The sequence below is a fragment of the Mugil cephalus genome, chromosome 3 (assembly GCF_022458985.1).
Source record: "Mugil cephalus isolate CIBA_MC_2020 chromosome 3, CIBA_Mcephalus_1.1, whole genome shotgun sequence".
Lineage (NCBI taxonomy): Eukaryota > Metazoa > Chordata > Actinopteri > Mugiliformes > Mugilidae > Mugil > Mugil cephalus.
Window position 1 is genome coordinate 11,229,367 of NC_061772.1, and position 18,388 is coordinate 11,247,754.

Consider the following 18,388-nt stretch of genomic DNA (forward strand, 5'->3'; position numbering starts at 1 on the left):
TGACGGGGAAGTATCAATATTTTTAATGTTGAAGCAGGCCCAGCCAGAGGGGGCAGCAGTGCACCTTAGCTGTGTATTCATCCAGGATCAAAGACGGCGAAGAAGAAGAAAAGCTTGGGGCACTTTCAGATTGTGGAAATGGCGCTCTGCGTTGTAGAAGCCTGAAGTGACTTCATACGTGCTTGTCAGTTGGAGCTCTCCGAGTAGTACTTTTAAAAGGAGCGGATTATGAGAAAGGAAGGAGGGAATCGGGAGATTCGTCGAGGAAAACAAAACCATTGTGGCTGTGATAAAGCCGTCAACATCGTCGGACAGGTGGTGTAACGTTCACGTAGGTAGCAGCTAGCGGCACATTGCATCACGTTTTCTAGGAGAGCGCTAACGAGGCCAAGCCGAACTCACTGAATGCGCATATCCTGACTTAATCCCTTGAACGCTTTGCAGTAAGAACATTACTTGTGCCTGAGAAAGAGCCTTTGCCACGGTGTTACCGAAGCCACGGGCTAACTGTTTAGTGGCTCACGTTGCGTTTGAACTGTTCTAGCTAGAGCACAAATGAGCTAAAATCTCAGGTAAAGGCAGAGAGCGGGGCTTGTATTATGGGGTTAATACGAATAAGCATCATACAATCCTATTCATGTTGGTCTGCCCAGAACAAAACAAATGTAAACGATACATGTTGTGCAACTCTGTTGCTCAAGGTAGCTGCGTTAGCTATGCAGCCCAGGCTAGTCTAGCCGGCCTTACGTTTATCTAGTTATTAAATAAACTTGTATTAAAACGCTAGTGCTTGCGTTATTTTGCTGAGGCATAAATCCCATAATCTAACGTGGAATAACCATTAACCGCTGTTACAAAACGCTCGCATGTAGTTTTAGCTAACGTTAGTTTAGCTAGCTTAACTTTAACGGCGAGTTGGAATAAAGTGTAAAAGCTGGTGAGCTAACCGAGCAGCTAATGTAGCCGAGTGAAACTGTAAAATAGCTCTTAGTCGTAGAGTAGCAACAGATAACACCAGCATATGTTTAAGGGATCTGTACAGTGTTTGGTATTCGACTAGGGTGTGTGCTTTGTCCTACTATTTAGCGACCAGTTGTTTACTGACAGCGGATGATACTAATCTTTGCTCTGCACACACTAACTCATGAGATCCGACTAGCAAGTCATTTTACAATCGTGAAAGCCTTCACTACTTTATTTCTGTCTGTTAGCATGTGGTAAAAGCTACAAATGAAAACTGTCACGCGTGAACAACTAGGTGTTGTTATTCGTGAAGCGAGATGTGTTATCTTATCTTATCGGCTCACTTGCTGTTGTAAAGTCTCTGGCTCTGTTAATACTCTTTAATTGCGGTATATTGCGTTTGTTGGTTAGTAATAGTCTGGTCTATGTGGTCCATCCCACCCTATGGCATGTGGCTGCCAGTGACAGGCCGGTTGCGCGGGAGTTCACTTGAATCCGTTGTGTTTTCCTTGTTGGTCACAGAGGGCAGTGTTGTGTCCAAATGTGCACCTTGGGAAACGGATAACATTTCTGGCTGAACACCTGTGTTCACCGCCTAGATAATATTATCTGGTACAATGACAAGGCTGAGAGACAACATATCATTTACAGACTTTGTTCAATAATGGTAATAACATAAAACGAGTGAAACTGGTATTATTAATTAAGTGTACACCTATTACTTATTGTTTATGATCAGCCTAATCAAGCCCACTTTGGAGCCCTGACTAATTGATGATTGTAGTAATGCTGTACGTCCACACTAGATCTGTTACAACCCATGTCTACTAACAGATGTGTATTAGTGTGTAATGTGACGTTGGTGAGAATGCGCACCCAGTTTCAGCTGTCAGCAAGTTTGCTGACGACTGGGGGTTCAGCTGTGGATTGAAAGAAAGACCTCTTTTGTACTCTAAACCCTGGCTGAGCAGATAAATGCTAAAGGAAATCTACGGAGTAGGACAGACAGATAGACAGACTCCATTAATGAGCAAGTGTCTAGGGCATGATGATCTTGAGAAAAAAATGCTGTATTTTTACTGTATAACAGATTATTCACTGCTTTGCAGGAACTAATGACAAAGGTTGAATGGACTACTGTTTTGTTTCTTTTTTTTATACAGTGAACAATGCATGACCTGACTGCCCAAGTCACCAGCAGCCTGCTGCCTTTCTCAGAAGTGACTGTTGATGCTCTGGGAGAGGATGAGATCAATCTAGACTCCGTTCTTCTTGGAAAGCTCTCTGCTGGTAAGCATATTTCATGATTAATCACTTCCATTGTTGTGTGTGTTTTATCGTAACTTTTGTCATTATTTATATTGACAGATTGAAGATTTGAGCACATTGCAGCTCTTAAGTTTGTAACACCCAGATGGGGAAACAAAAGTGATATTTAAATCTGAGTGAAGGGATTTGGCTCAGTTTAACATCTGGTTACTTAAATTTGTTTCATTTTACAATGTGGAGCATGTGATGTCTAACTTAACTTTGGATAATAACCCACCTTTTATTCCTTTGTATGTAGGCCGGAGTGGGTTGACCTGGTTGGCCTGCGGTCCCCATTTGGAGGTTGTCCATGCAGTGACCGGAGAGCGGCTGTCTGCGTACTGCTTCAGTGGTGGAGGGGAGCACCCACCCTGTGTTCTTGCTGCCAAGGACTTCAGTTGGCTCAAACGGTCAGGACTCTGTTTTACTGTTTTTTTTTTTTTGTTTTTTTTGTCTTTGTCTGTTTAATCACTCTGTGATGTGGAGTCCAATCAGTCAGGATAGCAATGAAGTGCCCACTACTGTTCAAACATGTAATGAGTATAACTGCATTCTCATGGGTTTCTAATCATTTTTAACAATACAACAAGTGTGTTATGAAAAGTGAACTCATTTGATACATATTTATTTAATAGGTCTGGATTGTTGGTTGGCTTGGAAGAAGCAGAAGGCAGCGTGCTGTGTCTTTATGACTTGGGACTGTCACGAGTGGTCAAATCTGTGGTTATACCAGGAAGGGTGAGTTTCCTGTTAACCAGTTTCTCAGCGTATGGGTAAAGTCGGTCAACAAGAGCAAGATATACGAAAGTTTTGGCTTCAAATGCTAAAATTATTATTAACTTAAAATAAAATTGATAATGTGAATGTTTTTGTCTAATTGTCTTTTCTTTTATCTAGATTACAGCTATTGAGCCATTAGTGAGTTATGGTGGAGCTAGTGCTTCAACACAACACCTCCACCAGAGCTTGCGCTGGTTCTTTGGCATTGCTGCCATAGTAACGGATCTTGGTCATGTTCTGCTTGTGGACCTTTGTCTCGACGATCTGTCCTGCAGTCAAACTGAACTGGAGGCTTCAGGTGAGGAGTGTCCATGAGGAAGAGTTGGATTTATATTCCTTAATTTTCCTGTATTTTGTTATTTTTTTTTAACCAGACAGCGAAAATAAAACTTATACTATACTATAAACATAGTTTTAATAGTGAATTAGTAAATTATTATCTTGCTCTCTGTTTTTCTAAAACCACCTCTTTTCCTGTTTGTGTTCTGTTTGCAGACCTGCAGGTAGTAACCAAGTCTCCTTCAGAGATCCCCAGGCTTAGAGAAGTCAGCACCAGACAGGGCAGACACCTTTGTCTGCAGTTGAATGCACCCAATGGAGTTGGAGCGACAGCTCTGCAGTATATCCCCAGGACCAACCAGTTGGCGGTCGGGTTTTCTGATGGATATTTACAGCTGTGGAACATGAAGACTTTAAAGAAGGAGTGAGTGTTTGTACTACCTCTGACTTCCAAGTGTGGAAGGCGAGTTTCAGTCCTAGGTTACATTTCCTGAATTATGGCCACTGGATATGCCTTAAAATAGATTCATTTGTCAGAAATGTGTTGCTAACAGGACCGGCTAACACACGAATTTGTTAAGAAATTGTATCAATAGTTTGTTTTTTTCAATTTCTCAAAAATCACTATGTATGTATGAATATTTGTTTGATTATTTAATTTCAGATACCACTCTCAGTTAGAGGGTGGCAGGGTTCCTGTGCATGCCTTTACCTTCCAGGAGCCAGAGAACGACCCCAGGAACTGCTGCTACCTCTGGGCTGTTCAGTCTTCTCAGGACCTGTAAGTCTTGCCTGTATTTTAAGTTGAATTTAAACCATTAACTTCAGCTGAATTTGCAAGTGGTTCTTCCACACAAATGTCTTTTGCTTTCTAATTTGTCCTCTGTCTACCTTTACACCTACACAGTGAAGGAGATACGGTCAGCCTCCACCTGCTTCAGCTGGCCTTCAGTGAAAGGAAGTGTCTCACTTCAGGGAAGATCCTCTATGAGGTCCGTAGGGAAAACTATATAAATTGTGTATATTCTTTTCATTTTGATCAAAGGATCCTTTGCAGTTCATGTCCCAACAAACGTCTTGTGTATTTATCTATCCACTATCATTTCATATCCCATTTTTGTCTTACTCTCGCACAGGGTCTCGAGTATTGTGAGGAGCGTTACAGTCAGGACTTAAGTGGCACAGCTTTCCCCCTCAGGGCCCAAACCACAAACACTCGCTTGCTGAGTTGCCAGACCATCGAGAAATTCAGACCCCATCCTGACAGGGATGACAGCATGAATGAAGGTTAGTCTGATTCAACTTCCTGTGGAACACAGCAGTATGTAGGGAACTATTAAATTTGAAAAGCACTTCCCTGTAGTGTTTCCATTGTTGTAGTGGATGAAGGAAAACTGCTACTTTTATGTGTTTGTGAAGACTCTGAGTCATCTAGGTCATGGTCTGTCTAAAACAAAGGCCACTGGAATTGTTTGTATTTTGATTGCGTTTCACCACTCAAGGAAAACTCTGACAAGTTCAGTTCCCTTTTTTAGGTTTCCAGTGCATCGTACTCTATTTTTCCATCTCCTTTCTAATTCTCTTCATCCTCAACTCCCAATTTCAGTTGCATCTCCAGACACCAGCGTGTCCATCTTCAGCTGGCAAGTCAAGGCCTACGGTCAGGGAACTCCATCTACCTACATTGGGGTGTTTGACATCAATCGTTGGTACCACGCACAAATGCCAGACTCATTAAGGTACAGTGGAGATGGATTTTGTAGCTACTAAAGAAGTGTCTTGTGTTCTATATTTACACAGATTTCAAATAATTAATGCATCTTCAATATATTTTCTGTACTAAACGCTTAGGTCTGTTTTTTTGTTTGTTTGTTTTTTGTTCTTTAAGAAAAATAAACAACAAATAAGTGGAATTAACTGCTGCATTTAATGTTGCATTGCAATTTTGTGCACTTTATAGAACGGGAGAGTCTCTTCAGAACTGTCCCTACCTGGCAGTCTGGTCTCTGGACCCAGTGGTGCAGATGGTGTCTCCCCATTTCCTCCTAGATGTGGTGGTACATGAGCGCAGCCTAAGCAGGGGCCTGCCCTACACATGCCCCCCGCCAGAGCAGTACTTCAACCCCACTACGTATAATTTTGGTAGGTTTAGATGCAGTTTATCAACAACAACCTTGATAAACAAAATTTTTTATTTATTTATTTCTTTATTTTTTAATATAAATGTAACACTTGTCTGCTGTGTTTCAGATGCCACTGGCTTGCTGAACTCTGGTATTGTGCACTTAACCTGCTCTGGGTATCAGAAAGAGGCAAGTTTCTATTTCTGTTTAATGTTTTCCTTTTTGACATCTGGTCTGATATTATTTTGTTATGATTATTATTTATTTTCACTGTGATGGTTGAAGATGATTATACTTACTGCTAAGGCAACAGTAACTATTCATGTAGGATTTTAATAAGTATGTATAATGGGATGGAAATGGTTTTCGCTGACCAACGCTGTGTTATTGTCGTTAAAACCAGACCCTGAGTTTTTTGAAGAAAGCTGCTCCTTGTTCCAGTGACACCATCTCCACTAGCTACTCTCACTGCCTTATGTCTGGCCTGCTCTCATCTCGCCTGGCTGACACTCAGGCATCCAGCCTGTCTCAGGTACATGTCCACACCAGCAGACAGCAGAAAACATGTTCATCACAACCACTTGTTTGCACCACAGCCCACAGCCCAGAAAGTAGTCACATATTTATATAAACGTTTGAATTTAAAAATGCGGTTTTATGTTGGCCTTTAGGAAGAGCAGCTCGATGCAATTTTGTCAACAGCAGTGGAGACCAGCTCCTTGGGACTGATCACTGGCTGCATCAAGCAGTGGACTGCTGAAGGTAAGGAGTCATGCACTGACTTACAGATATACAGGCATATATTACGTAAAATTTGCACCATACTCTTCTGCAAACATGCAATAATCTAAATTCTGTTCTTCTTCAACAGAACAACCAGGCTCTGCTCTGAACCTGCGCTACATCCTGGATTGGGCCTGGAACAAAGTGGTCCAGACCAAGGAAGAACTGGATGGCATCTGTATGTTTTAATAGACATATTACATTCTATAGAGTTTTCTGAATCTTGTTTCATATTATAGTCTTAATTAAGACACATTAGAATGTGTGAAGTAATATTTACAACCTTTTGTACATTTTCTGATGTACAGCTGGACATCTGCACAAACCTTGTCTGTTCCCATTTGAATAGATTAGATCAGATATGTTTGCATATCCTGGTTGCAAGCCTACAATTCAATGTCGTGACTAAACATTGACAGTGTGGTATTGTTTACCCTTCTGAAGGATAGGACGTTTGGCCTGTTCGTCAATATCATAAATAATCCTTTTCTGTGCAGTTGTTTCTTTCTTTATATATTATATATATATATGTATGTGTGTTATTAGTGATGCATATGTTCCTCTGTGTGTGTATTGTTTGTAGGTGCACCACTGTTTGACAGCTCGTCCAACTTCACCGACCCTCAGACGATGCTTCTGCTACAGCATAGTCAGAGACTGCTCAGTAACCTCAGTGCCATCTTCCACTGTCTGCTCAGTGAAGCTCAGGAGCTCACACAAAAAGGTGCCATGTCCACACTGACACTCTCCTCCTGTCCTGTGATATAACTGAGACCAGCTTAGCCAGCATGTTATTAATATCATGTCCTCTTGTTTTGTTCTGTTTATAGGTCTTGCAGGTCTGATGAACAAGAACGTGGTGTCTCGTCTGATTTCCAAATATGCCCAAGTGGTTCTCTGGTTCTGTCGTACTGGCTTACTCCCTGAGGGATCAGGTAAAGTGATCTATGAGGAATTTCATAAGAGTGATGAAACCGTTTAAGCTGTACTCTCATCACAGAATGTGCAAAGGGCCTTTGCCTAACCTTTCATCGTTAATGAATTCAGATTTATTTTTCCCTGACTTTTCACTTCTCCTCCACCAGATAACGATGCTCTCCAGATTTCTAGACCCTTCTACACTCACTCAGTCATCAGCAACTATTATACTATTCGCAGAGAGGAGCTGACCAGGCTGGCCAAGTGAGTAGTCGTTGCTCAGTTACTTGTTGAGCCTATAATAAGTAAAATGGCATATGCCAATCAAATTTTTTGCTGGTCTCATGTTTTTCCTTGGTAATGATAGTTTAAGTTGATCTAAAGCTCAGTCTGTTGTTGACTTCTCAGGGGCAAGTGGCGCGCAGACTGCCTGATGATTGACGGCTTGGTTGGCCAGTGTGGTGAACGCTTAACCAAGCTGTGGAAAAGGGATGATGGTGGAACGGGCCAATACCCGCCACCTACACTGCATGTAAGGAGTAATTTATAACTTTATATAATGTAAAACTTTTTTCTTTTGTGTGATTCATTGTATGTTATGCTGTATTTCCTCCACTGTCACAATGGAAAGAGCAGGATATGAATTATTTATCTTTTATCTGCAGGCCTTGCTGGACATATATCTACTTGACAACATTGAAGAAGCTACCAAACAAGCAATTGTATCCTTCATCTTGTGCTGCCCATTTGCAATACTTCCACATTTTTCAGTTTTAAAATTCATCTCATCTCCTATAACTGCTTATCCTCACTAGGGTTGTGAGGGTTGGTGGAGCCTCAGCTGTCAGTTTTAAAATTTTGTGTTGCTATTACTTTATTGAAGTTAGAGCAGTTATTTTACAATGTTAGTACAATTTAGTGGTAACCTTGGTTAAATGCACTATTCTTAAAACAACAATCTCAGTCTGAAATAGATTTGTTGGAACCCACCATCTGTATAATCCTTGACCCCTTGATCTAGGTAATCTACCTGTTGCTGGACGTCATGTACTCCTTTCCCAATAAAGATGGAGCATCAGTGGAATCTTTTCCCACAGCTTTTGCCATCCCTATCGGACTGGTCAAACTTGTACAAGGCCTATGGCTTCTGGACCACCACGACCATCAGGTAAACATCAATTTAGACACAGATTATATAATAAAATCAGTGATTACATAAATAAATGCATTGCTCCTTTACCTGCTGAGTTGTCAGGATATTTTATGTTCATATCCTTCTATGTATATATGTATATAAGACCCTATATTATAATTTTTTCTTTAAAGTTATTGTTATTTCCTTCTTTGTCTTGATCAGAGCTCATTTGAGCTGCTCCTGCATCCAGCTGCTTCTCAGTATCATTTTGAGTGGCAGCATGAGCGTGTCCTGCAAGCGTTGATGTGTCAAGGCCAGCAGTCGGTGGCACTGCGGTACTTCAATGTTACAAAGCCCCCCATCACCTCCACCTCACAGGCCAAACTTTGCCTGTCTGTACTCTTACACAACAGGTACGTTTTTGAGCGTTCTTCTCGCTAGAATACACTAGCAGTCTTGAATTACCTTCATCAACCAACCCGTCTGTCCTTCCTCCAGGTGTCTCATAGAGGCTGGGTGCTTACTTCAGCAGCACTCTAGTAGCCTGAACATGGGTGAGCTGCTTGGCTTCCTGTATGAGAGCTGCCAGGAGCTTGGCCTCATCAAGGAGCTGCTCAAACTTCCCCTGGGCCTCAATGAACAGGTAGAGAAACATTTTTTTTAATATAATTGTCCAACATTTCATTTTATTATTGTTTTATCGATTTGTATGCTTAAACCCATTAATCCCGTTTCTTTGGTTTGTGTTTAGGAAGGTTTGGAGAAATTTCTCCAGGGTACAGGGGGTCTCCAGAACAGAGAACTACTGTTGGTGCATTATCTTCAGCAGGCCAACTACATTCCTGCCCTGCAACTTAACCACAGCATCAAAATGAACTTTGTGGTATGTTTGACTTATACAGTAGTATCCTAATAGCAACAACATAAATATACGACATTTAGATTTATAGCAGTAACACTCGGATGTATCAATCAATTGTCAATCTTAAGTTAATTAACATTTTCTCATGCGTCTTTGTTCCTAGAATGAGAGAGACCCAAAGCTTAAAGAACGATCCAACACCAGGAACTGTATTTTGGATCAGTATGGCAAAGTTTTGCCCAGAGTCCAGAGGAAACTGGCAATGGAGAGAGCGAAACCATACCAACATCCCTACACCATCCACAGAGAAGGTAAAGAGGCGGTTTTGATTTGGACCTGTAACACTTCACCCCAGAGGAAGCATGCTTTAACTGCAGTCTATCAGAATATTTACAGAAAATAACTTTCAAACTAAACAGGAGCTCTAAAACATTTATCAATTATTAATAATGTATCTATGCACTGTGCTCTAGTTTCTCGGCCACAGCCACTGTCAACTATCACCAAGCGTTCTGCCAATGAGAAGGTGATGTCCAGGGCTGGACTGATCAATAATGTCTTGACCAAGATTAAAGAGGTGTGGTTAGGAAGAGATGGTACACCACAGTCCTCCCCAGCCAAGAGGTGAGCATAAAATACCATCTCAAGGTTAGAAACTTTTAGTATTTTTTGTTTGATTTTTTTTTTTTTTCTTAAATTTCTTCCATTTCATTTTTTCCAGTCCCATCAGACCTGATTTTCAGACCCCCATGAGAGCTGACGTTCAGAGCCCCAAGCCGTCCTCCCTGGCCCTTCCTGAACCCTTCCTAGGAACTCCTATCACCATGACCGCCAAACGAAAGTCAAGGTACTCTCATAAATGCTAAAATTTAAGTGAAGAATACTGTGCTATTATGCTCTGAGAGTGACCTTTAAAATTAACCATGTGAAACTGGATGCAGCATTTTTACACGGAACACGGAAATATTTGGCATATGCGTTTTGTAAGAACATTTTTTCCTTATCTTCACTGTGACCCAGGCTGGTGGACTTGGTGGTTCATCCCTCCTGTCAGACCCCTCGGCCTCTTCTCAGCCCTCCCAGACCCCCCAGCTCCTGGGTTTCTCCAAAGAGCATCAGCAAAGCGCCTGAACTTAGTTTGCTTCAAACCCCGCAAGTTGTCAAGGTGAGAAGACAAATGTAGAATAATTAGTTTCTTATCAGTAGTTACTGTAGCTATTCTGTTACTTACACTTTTTTTCCCTCATTCACTCAGCGAGCTCGGGCTTTGGCTGCTTCTGGCCCCGTGTTCTCAGCCTTCACTCCTCAGTCCATCCTTCGAAGCAGCCTCAGGCCCACACCCGTGGCCACCCCTTCTGCTTCTCCAGGACGGTCCATCACCCCCCCACTCCGCAACAAAGAGAGCCGGATCACCTTCATCGAGGAGGCAGAATCCCCTGAACCGGAGAAGGGTGTCCGTTGGACTAATGGGGTATGACCTGGATCATGGTGGTTTGAGAGACCACCACAGAAACAAAAACAAAGCGTATTCTTGTCGGTATTGAAGTCCAGTTGCTACTTATTAGATGGGTTGTTTTAACCTGATACCTAAAAATAAGTGTACTTAGCACATTTTATTTTTCAGGAGTTTAATACATTGTACCGATTAGATTAACTATTCACAGTGTGCAGTAATCCACTAATATGTACAAACTAAAATGCTGTTGTGCTTCTGACAAATTTGTGTTAGCAGCATGTATTGACATACTTACTGATTGCTCATTCTTGGTTTGATTTTCTCTTTATGATAAATCCAATTGGCTTGTTTTCCTGTGTAGATGGCTGCAGACAGTGAGATAAGCCTGCTGACGAAGGGCTCCACAGTATCCAAGGCTGCACGTAAGACTTGGTCCTCACAGCCAGCTGAAGAGGAGGATGTTGGAGACGAGGACAGGGAAGAACCCCGTGTAAAGATCTTACCTCCAGAAGGTGGTATTTCCTCACCACAGCTGCGATGCTCAGAAAGTGAGTCATCCTCCGTCCATGGAGAAACAAAACCATCAGACACACCGCAGGGAAGACTTGTCCTGAGCTTTGACACCAGCCTAGCATCTGTTCGATCAACAGACACCACTCTAGAGTATTATGATGCCCCTGAACAGGAAGAAGGACAAAGTGCCACAGAGAAAGATGAGGACATTGTGACACTGAACTTTAAATCCCAAAATGAAAAGGAGGAAACTGTGGAAAAGCTACCGTCAACTGATGATCAAAGCGATCACCAGACAACAGATGATGCAGAGAAGGAAAAAGAGGGGCGGGAGGATGAAACCTTTGAGGACGTGATGGAGTTTAGTCTCGAACCTTCAGCTGAAAATGAGGACAAAGTTCAGTCTGAAAAGGAGGATGATCAGAATATTGAGATAAGCGGCGAACAAGGAGACGTTTTAACTCCTGACCAAGAGGAGATATCGAGTCACCTTCAAGGTAATTCATTTCCATTCTCACAAATAAAAAGTCTTGAAGTTATTTGTCTTGCCACACTTTCCCAAAACCCTGTTTGACATTATTTGTATGCGACTAGTTGTTAACCAGGTTACCGAGAGCTCGGACACTGGTGCTGCAGTTGAATCTCAGTATCTGAAAGCCGAGGGTCTGGATATCAACCCTGAGACCAATGAGTTCAGTGAGCATCCTGAACCACGTGGAGCAACTGAAACTGCCAACGAACCAGCAGAAGATGTGGAGCAATCAACAGGTCCATTTTTGAATGATTATTCTGTAACATAAGGGATTTCTGTCTCATATTGTAGTCATTTAGTAAATGTCTGAGATGGTAATTATGCAGAGTAGATTTACAGAAACCTGAAGCTGTGTTAGTATAGGTCAGATATTATAGAGTTCACATGTTGTAAGTGGACATTGACATGGTGCTGGTTATGATGACACTCATTTATTCGTTTATTTGCGTTGTATGCCATCAGATCTGACAGAATTTGTACAACAACACCTGTTTGGTGGTGAGCCATCTTCTCTGCTTACCCGATCTGCAATCCACAGTCAATCACAGATCCAGATCTCCTTCAACAGGTTTGTATTTTATAAAAACAAATGACAAACTCTTTGTTCTAAAACCTCTTAAAACATTAACAGGCCAGTTTGGTAGTTTTGTGTGTGTGTAATGTCAGTGTGCTGGAAAATTTCTAGGAGCCCAGAAACCTTTATAGTGATGCAGAGAATGTATCTTCTTATTGCTTATTGTTTTATTCCCTGAGCTACAGCCGTAGCCATCTGTGGCAAGCTGAAAATAACCATTATTCTCACTTTCTCCTAGTGAGTCATTAGTTGAGGATGAAGAGGAGGTGAAGCCCGCTGCTGAAGCTTCCCTGGTGTTGACGACCCAAAAATCCGCTGCCTCTGTGACATCCTCTGAGCCAACTGGCACCGACTCCCACTGTGAGGAGGATTGTGCACGCATTAACTGCAGTGCTGTTGGTGTTGCAATACTATTTTAGCCTCATAAAATGTTCTCATGTTTTCTGTTTGCAATTTTTGTTTCATAGCTGTTGTGAGTGTCAACGACAGTGAAGAGCTTTCCAGTCCTGCATCTGAAGAGGAAGAAGATGAAGATGAGGAAGAGGATGAGTCGTCTTCATCGTCGGAGGAGGAGGAGGAGGATCAAGAGGAGGACGAAGAGGACTCCGGTAGCGAGGTGGAGATCATTGAGGAGGTCCAGGGTAATGGGAGGCTGCCACCCCTCCAGCCAAGTTCAGTCTTTGTACAGCAGGAGCACACACACTTCCTGCCAACGCTGGAAGAGCAGGAGGCTGCTGTGTTCTCTCTGATCAACCCAGATGCAGAGATGAAGGTAACAAACTATTCATTAATTCTAATTAGAAACTTTTAGAATAATTGATAAAAATAAGTTATTTAGGTCATTTATCAAAGAATTCTTTAATGTGAGCTTCTTTTCTCTCAAATGTCTTTTTGTAAATTTAGTCAGTCGGCTTTTAGACATTTTGTTGTATAAATGATTAAAAATTCTTGGTTCTTTACAGATGGTAGAAGAGGACATGGAGGGTGAGGTTGTGATGGTGAGACTCGGGGCAGATAATGAAGGGATGGATCCAGGTGACGACCTAGACCAAGGTTCATCATACATGGAGCTCAGACCTTCTACCACTCTCCTGGTACCCTTGGAGCTCGTGGAGGGACAACAGGTTCTGACCGACAGTGCTCAGCTGGAGCTTGTGGAGGGACAACAGGGTCTGGCCGACAGTGCTCAGCTGGAGCTTGTGGAGGGACAACAGGGTCTGGCCGACAGTGCTCAGCTGGAGCTTGTGGAGGGACCACAAGGTTTGGCCGACCAGCTGGGTATTCCTGAACTTCAGCAAAGCGTTGTGGCAGATGACCCGCAGTCAGAAACGTACAACAGCTTCTCTCTAACTCTGGATATGGACGGAGATAAAGTGGCAGACATGCTGGATGTTGGGAACGATCTGCTATCCACGGACCCGTCCGCTCAGTCACAAGTTGTGAATGCTGGTGATGAACCTGAGATCATTCTTTTGGCCACAGAGGACCAGGAATCAGCCCAGTCTGAAGAAGCTTCAGAAGAGGCCAAAGGAAAAAAGATTGAGATCTTGGATATAAATGATGTGGATGGACAGAGAGAACCAGAACCAGTCGAACTCCAAACTGACTTTCAGACTGAATACACTGAAGGAAAGCAGGAGATGGAAGATACTAAAGAACACCAGGTTGTACAGTTTGCAAGGCTGGGTGACAATGATGTATCTGTGATTCTTACAGCCCCTGAACTATTTTCAGTGGGACAACAGCCTGTGGATGACAAAGACTCTGTGACAGAAGAAGAAGCTGCTGATGAGGAGATGAGAGAGGAAGACAAACCAACACCTGCTGAGGAGAATGGGCCTGTTGATATCGATACAGAGCCTCCTGTGGAGGAGGAGCGGGACCACAGAGCTTTAACAACGGCAGAAAAGGAAAAGGCTGACGAAATGAAGAGTGAGAAGGAAACAAAAAGGAGAGAAAGAGGAAGACCGAAGAAATCTAAAAATGTTGAAGAAGAGAAACCCGAGATGAGTTTGAACTCCATTAGCCAGGCAGATGAACAACCTGTACCAGAGACTCCCACTTCTCAGAGGAAGAAGGCTCCTTCCACCCCAACACGGAGGATCACAAGGAGGACGGTTAAGTTCATCTCTCCCCTCTCAGAGGAAGCGGACAATCCAGAGGAGGATGGGATTTCAGATGACGCCAAAACAAACAATCTGGTCCCTGCGTCACCTCGTCGTACTCCTAGAAAACAGGTTAAAGAAACCAAAGTCCGAGTCAGCACCCCTCGAAGAAGTACACGCAAAGCTCTGCCAGACCCTCCTAAAGATGAGACTGAAGAAGAGGAAGCTACGGATAACGATACCTCAATCGCTTCAACCTCCAAGGCCTCGTCTCCCTCCAGACGTTCAAGCAGGACCACTGCCGCCAGGACCAGCATAAAGAGTCGAAGTGGCAGCGAGGCAGCGTCTGCAGCCACAGAGGATGAAGTCAAAGATACGAAAGTTGGTGAACGCAAAACCCCCACCCCATCCAAACGGAGCACCGCTCAGGCAAACACTCCCAGGAGATCCAGCCGAAGGACACTGAAGAGCAGCGAGGTGGTGCCAACCGCGCTTGAGATCTTGAGAGAAGAGAAGGAACAGGATGAGGTGTTCGAGTCCCCTGTAAGACGTAGCTCCAGGAAGGTAAAGACAGAATCACCGGAGAGACCGTCTGCCACGCTGGAAGAGGAAGAGGACAAAAAACAGCAAGTTTCAAGCCCTGGCAGGGCGACACGACGCTCTAGACAGATTTCCCTGAACGTATATCCACAAGTGAGGATGCAAATTCTTTTTGTTTAAAAATGCTGAAAGTAATTGTTAATAACAAAAATAGAAAATTCATCAACGCACACAAATTAAGCAAATCATCTTCTCATTTTGATTAGTGACTTTCATCGTAAAGTTGTTCATTTTCATCTGTTTCATCGCGATTCTTATGCATGTTTCTTATGCATCTTATGCATGCCTTAAACATTATTCCACATTGCATGCTTGAATGCTGGTCCATGCATGATTCATTAATCCCGTTTAACACTCACAGGTAAAACTGGTTCCTGTGTCACTTCCTCAGAGTGTAAGAAAGGTGAGAGGAGAAACGGTTGAAAATGAAGAGCTGCTCGAGGTCAGAAGAAGTGCTAGTCAGCCCAGCCCCCGTCGCACAACTAGAAGCAAACTTTGGGACCACCCCGACGAAGAGCTTCCCCTGCTGGACTCACCGTTGGAGGTGAACTCAGAGACCCCTGTGGCAGACGCCCTCATCAAGAGACTACAAGATGAAGAAAAGCGAGAAGGTATGTTCAAGGCCACATTGAAGTGAAAATGGAAGGATCAACTTTATACAGAGCGATGCCAAGATGGTCGCACAGAATGGTGTTCTACCTAATGCCTTTAAATGTTTAACTGATAAGTTAGTTTTCCATTTTATAGGTTTTATTTTTCTCGGATCAAGTGAATATAAATGTATAATTCTTTAAATACAGATGATGTAGTCATTAAAAAGACGGTGAAAACCAGCAAGAGGAGCACCAAGTCCTCAGTGGAGCAGGATCATCCTCTGCCTCCTACAAAAGACGACCAGCTGCCTGAACCTGAAGAAGACGAGTCTAGTCCAGGCGAGCATTCATTCATCTACTCTCCGTCACGAAGAAGAACAAGAGGTGAGCACAGCACCAGTTCATTTGTGTTCGTCGGTCGGTCCATGATGGTTTTAACCCTGGGTTGTGTCTGTGTGTCAGCCCACAGAGCAGAGTCTCCGGGCCCAAGTGAGGAGTCATCAGCTCTTGTCACGCGCCGCAGCAGAAGAAGAGTCAAAGATGTTGACCCTCAGGTAACAGGAGCAGACTGGATCTGTCATTTAAAAGTCATTTTTGCTGTTTCTTTATCATCACTTCTTCATCACGTCTTTATCCAGACACATGCATTCATCTTTCTATCCATCACGAGCGTTTGAAAAGCGTTGGACCGAAGTTATGAAAATGATATAAAAAAAAATAAAATAAAAAATGAATGAACATGCAACCTTGAGGGAGTAATAAAATGTGAAGTCTTTTCAAAAAAGATTTTTTTATTGTTTACATCACTTTTTTTTTCTAGGAGGAAATGGTTTCAGTAGACCATGTGGAAGCGGAGGTGGCTGCTTCTGTTTCTAAAAGGAGAAAAACAGGCAAACGAACAGCCAAGTAAGGATCTCTCCTTAAATAGATATTTCCTGCACCCTGCTGCTTGGTTGTGTGGCACAAGACTACACAATTGTTTTATCTGACAAAAAATCGAGGTTTTTGGATTTATTAAAACGTCGTTTTGAATAACTTATGTGTTTCACGACTGTCTGAAGCAGACGGAGCTGAAAAGCATCATCCTTTGTTTACTCTCATCTTCAGATCCAAACCTGTTGTGGAGCCGCTTCCTCTGGCAGAGGTGGACCTGATCTCCCCTCTGCCCAGTCCAGCCGAACCTCTCCCCCGAGCTCTGAAGAGGATCACAGAAGGAGATGTCCCGACCGTCGGCAGGAACCTTCGACGCAAACGCGTCATGGACACGGTTTTCACAAAGCCCGTCACCCGGAGGAAGAAACTGTGAGGAGGTTGGTTGGTTGGTGGTTTTAACCAGTGAACCTCAGACAGCCACCTGAAGAGCTGAACCTACTCCTTGATGAGCTGTCAAATAAAAACGTATGCCTAAACTCACCATGGTTCTGTTTCCTGAGCCTCAGCGCTGCAGTTTGTACATTGACTTCTCTGTAGAAAATAAAATAGAAGCAGCGTAGGCGGGAAAATATATTTTTGGGACAAACCACACTGGTGGATATCGGTGTGAGACAGAGGACTATATTTTTGGAGTTTACATGTCTCTCCCTTGCTAAGTTGATTTCACACCATATTGTATCCGTGGCTGTTTTGTGTTGGACGTTGTGCGATGCTCCTCTTCTTGACTCTCTGGGCACAGAATGACACAAGGAAAGCAATCAGTGTCGGAGGCTCCCGGTAATAAAAAACAGAGACTTGACTGAACATGCCTCTGATAAAGAGGTTTTAATTACATTCTCTTTAATTTTAATTTTTTTGTTGTTGTTTACTTTTAAAATTTCATGGCCTGCAGTTTTTTTTCTATTTAAGAGGAAAAGCAACCAATCCAGTGGAGGAATATTTCTACTGCTAAAATTTGTATATAGACTTTTGCTATGTTCCAAATAAAGTTAACAAATAAATCCTAAAGAATTATGTTGGTTTTGAGTTTTTAAGTGTCTTGAATGCGTTTGATCATTTAATCAGCCTATGCCATAGTCTTAATCTTTTGTTTTCTGGAAGTAAGCACTGTTTGCTGATTTGGAGATGCAGATGTTGTATATTGTTAAAGAAGAACCTTGCACAACGGTTTGCAGATGTTAAATTTGGTTGGGGGTTTGTTAATGGGTTTGTTTAATTAAATTTATGGCAACAAACATCTGACACAGGCTATTTTCTGATGAATGTATGTAGAATGTCTTATTTTTGATGACTGCTCTTTGATAAATTGACAATGCTTGAATACTTGACCGACTGTCTTGGTTCAGTTTATTGTCTGTCAGAAGTGTTTCTGATAGTTATGGATCACTAAGCCTGTTCCTGTCCTGAGTTGACTGAGAGAAGCTACAAGCCTTTAATTATCCTTCGCTTATCGCTGAGACGTCATCGTGTCGGTGCCTCAGGTATCATAAGCGGTCTAAAGGTCAGGTTATTGGTAATGGCTGCACTTAAACACTTGGAGTAAAGTCTGATTTCACTCACATGTTGACATAGACGTAGCTGTAGTAATGTGTAAGTGTCCTGTATATGTGACTCTCACTTCTCTGTCTCCTAAATAATTCATAGACAAAGTGAAAGTGAAACCGGGCTATCTCCACTGCTCCACTTCACTAACAAAGATGAAAGGCGTTAAATGAAAAATTAAACACGTTATTTCTTCCCACATTAACCTATGAAGTCATTACTTTTATTAAATATTTAAACGGCGGCCACGCTACTGGTTAATATTTAATTTTAGTGTTACGCAGTGTCTCCCTGCTGCATCCACCATCATCATCTCAGTCCGGCCCAGTTTCCTGGCTCTACTGGACACCAGCGTCACTGTTACACTGAGCAGCCTGCGTCCATGTCGG

At 42.7% G+C, this 18,388-nt stretch overlaps 1 protein-coding gene across 3 annotated transcripts; it reads left to right on the plus strand.

Annotated features, from left to right (window-relative positions):
* Positions 1-106: 106 nt before the first annotated feature.
* On the plus strand, positions 107-17,785 carry ahctf1 (AT hook containing transcription factor 1). Of its 3 annotated transcripts, none has more exons than XM_047580294.1 (40): positions 107-331; positions 2,127-2,253; positions 2,531-2,681; positions 2,907-3,009; positions 3,169-3,349; positions 3,547-3,754; positions 3,995-4,111; positions 4,238-4,322; positions 4,467-4,617; positions 4,937-5,069; positions 5,291-5,472; positions 5,581-5,642; positions 5,857-5,985; positions 6,125-6,215; positions 6,325-6,414; positions 6,820-6,960; positions 7,067-7,171; positions 7,322-7,418; positions 7,563-7,686; positions 7,820-7,876; positions 8,176-8,322; positions 8,512-8,702; positions 8,788-8,932; positions 9,041-9,172; positions 9,315-9,462; positions 9,625-9,775; positions 9,873-9,998; positions 10,172-10,316; positions 10,407-10,622; positions 10,969-11,617; positions 11,715-11,888; positions 12,115-12,220; positions 12,465-12,586; positions 12,694-12,998; positions 13,189-15,024; positions 15,293-15,542; positions 15,732-15,908; positions 15,987-16,078; positions 16,345-16,430; positions 16,632-17,785. In XM_047580294.1, exons 2-40 carry the CDS (start codon positions 2,133-2,135, stop codon positions 16,828-16,830), a joined length of 7,725 nt encoding a protein of 2,574 aa, XP_047436250.1. In that variant the 5' UTR covers positions 107-331; positions 2,127-2,132; the 3' UTR covers positions 16,831-17,785. The 3 variants fall into 3 exon arrangements, with proteins under 3 accessions (XP_047436250.1, XP_047436252.1, XP_047436251.1); XM_047580296.1 differs by having other exon boundaries at positions 15,323-15,542; XM_047580295.1 differs by having other exon boundaries at positions 107-315.
* Positions 17,786-18,388: the final 603 nt, after the last annotated feature.

Excerpts from the sequence above, each read along its gene's own strand:
- ahctf1 (XM_047580294.1), top strand. The coding sequence starts at position 2,133 with ATGCATGACCTGACTGCCCAAGTCACCAGCAGCCTGCTGCCTTTCTCA. Across the intron at positions 12,221-12,464 it reads ATCCAGATCTCCTTCAACAG|TGAGTCATTAGTTGAGGATG; the intron begins GTTTGTATTTTA and ends ACTTTCTCCTAG. Across the intron at positions 15,025-15,292 it reads CCCTGAACGTATATCCACAA|GTAAAACTGGTTCCTGTGTC; the intron begins GTGAGGATGCAA and ends TAACACTCACAG.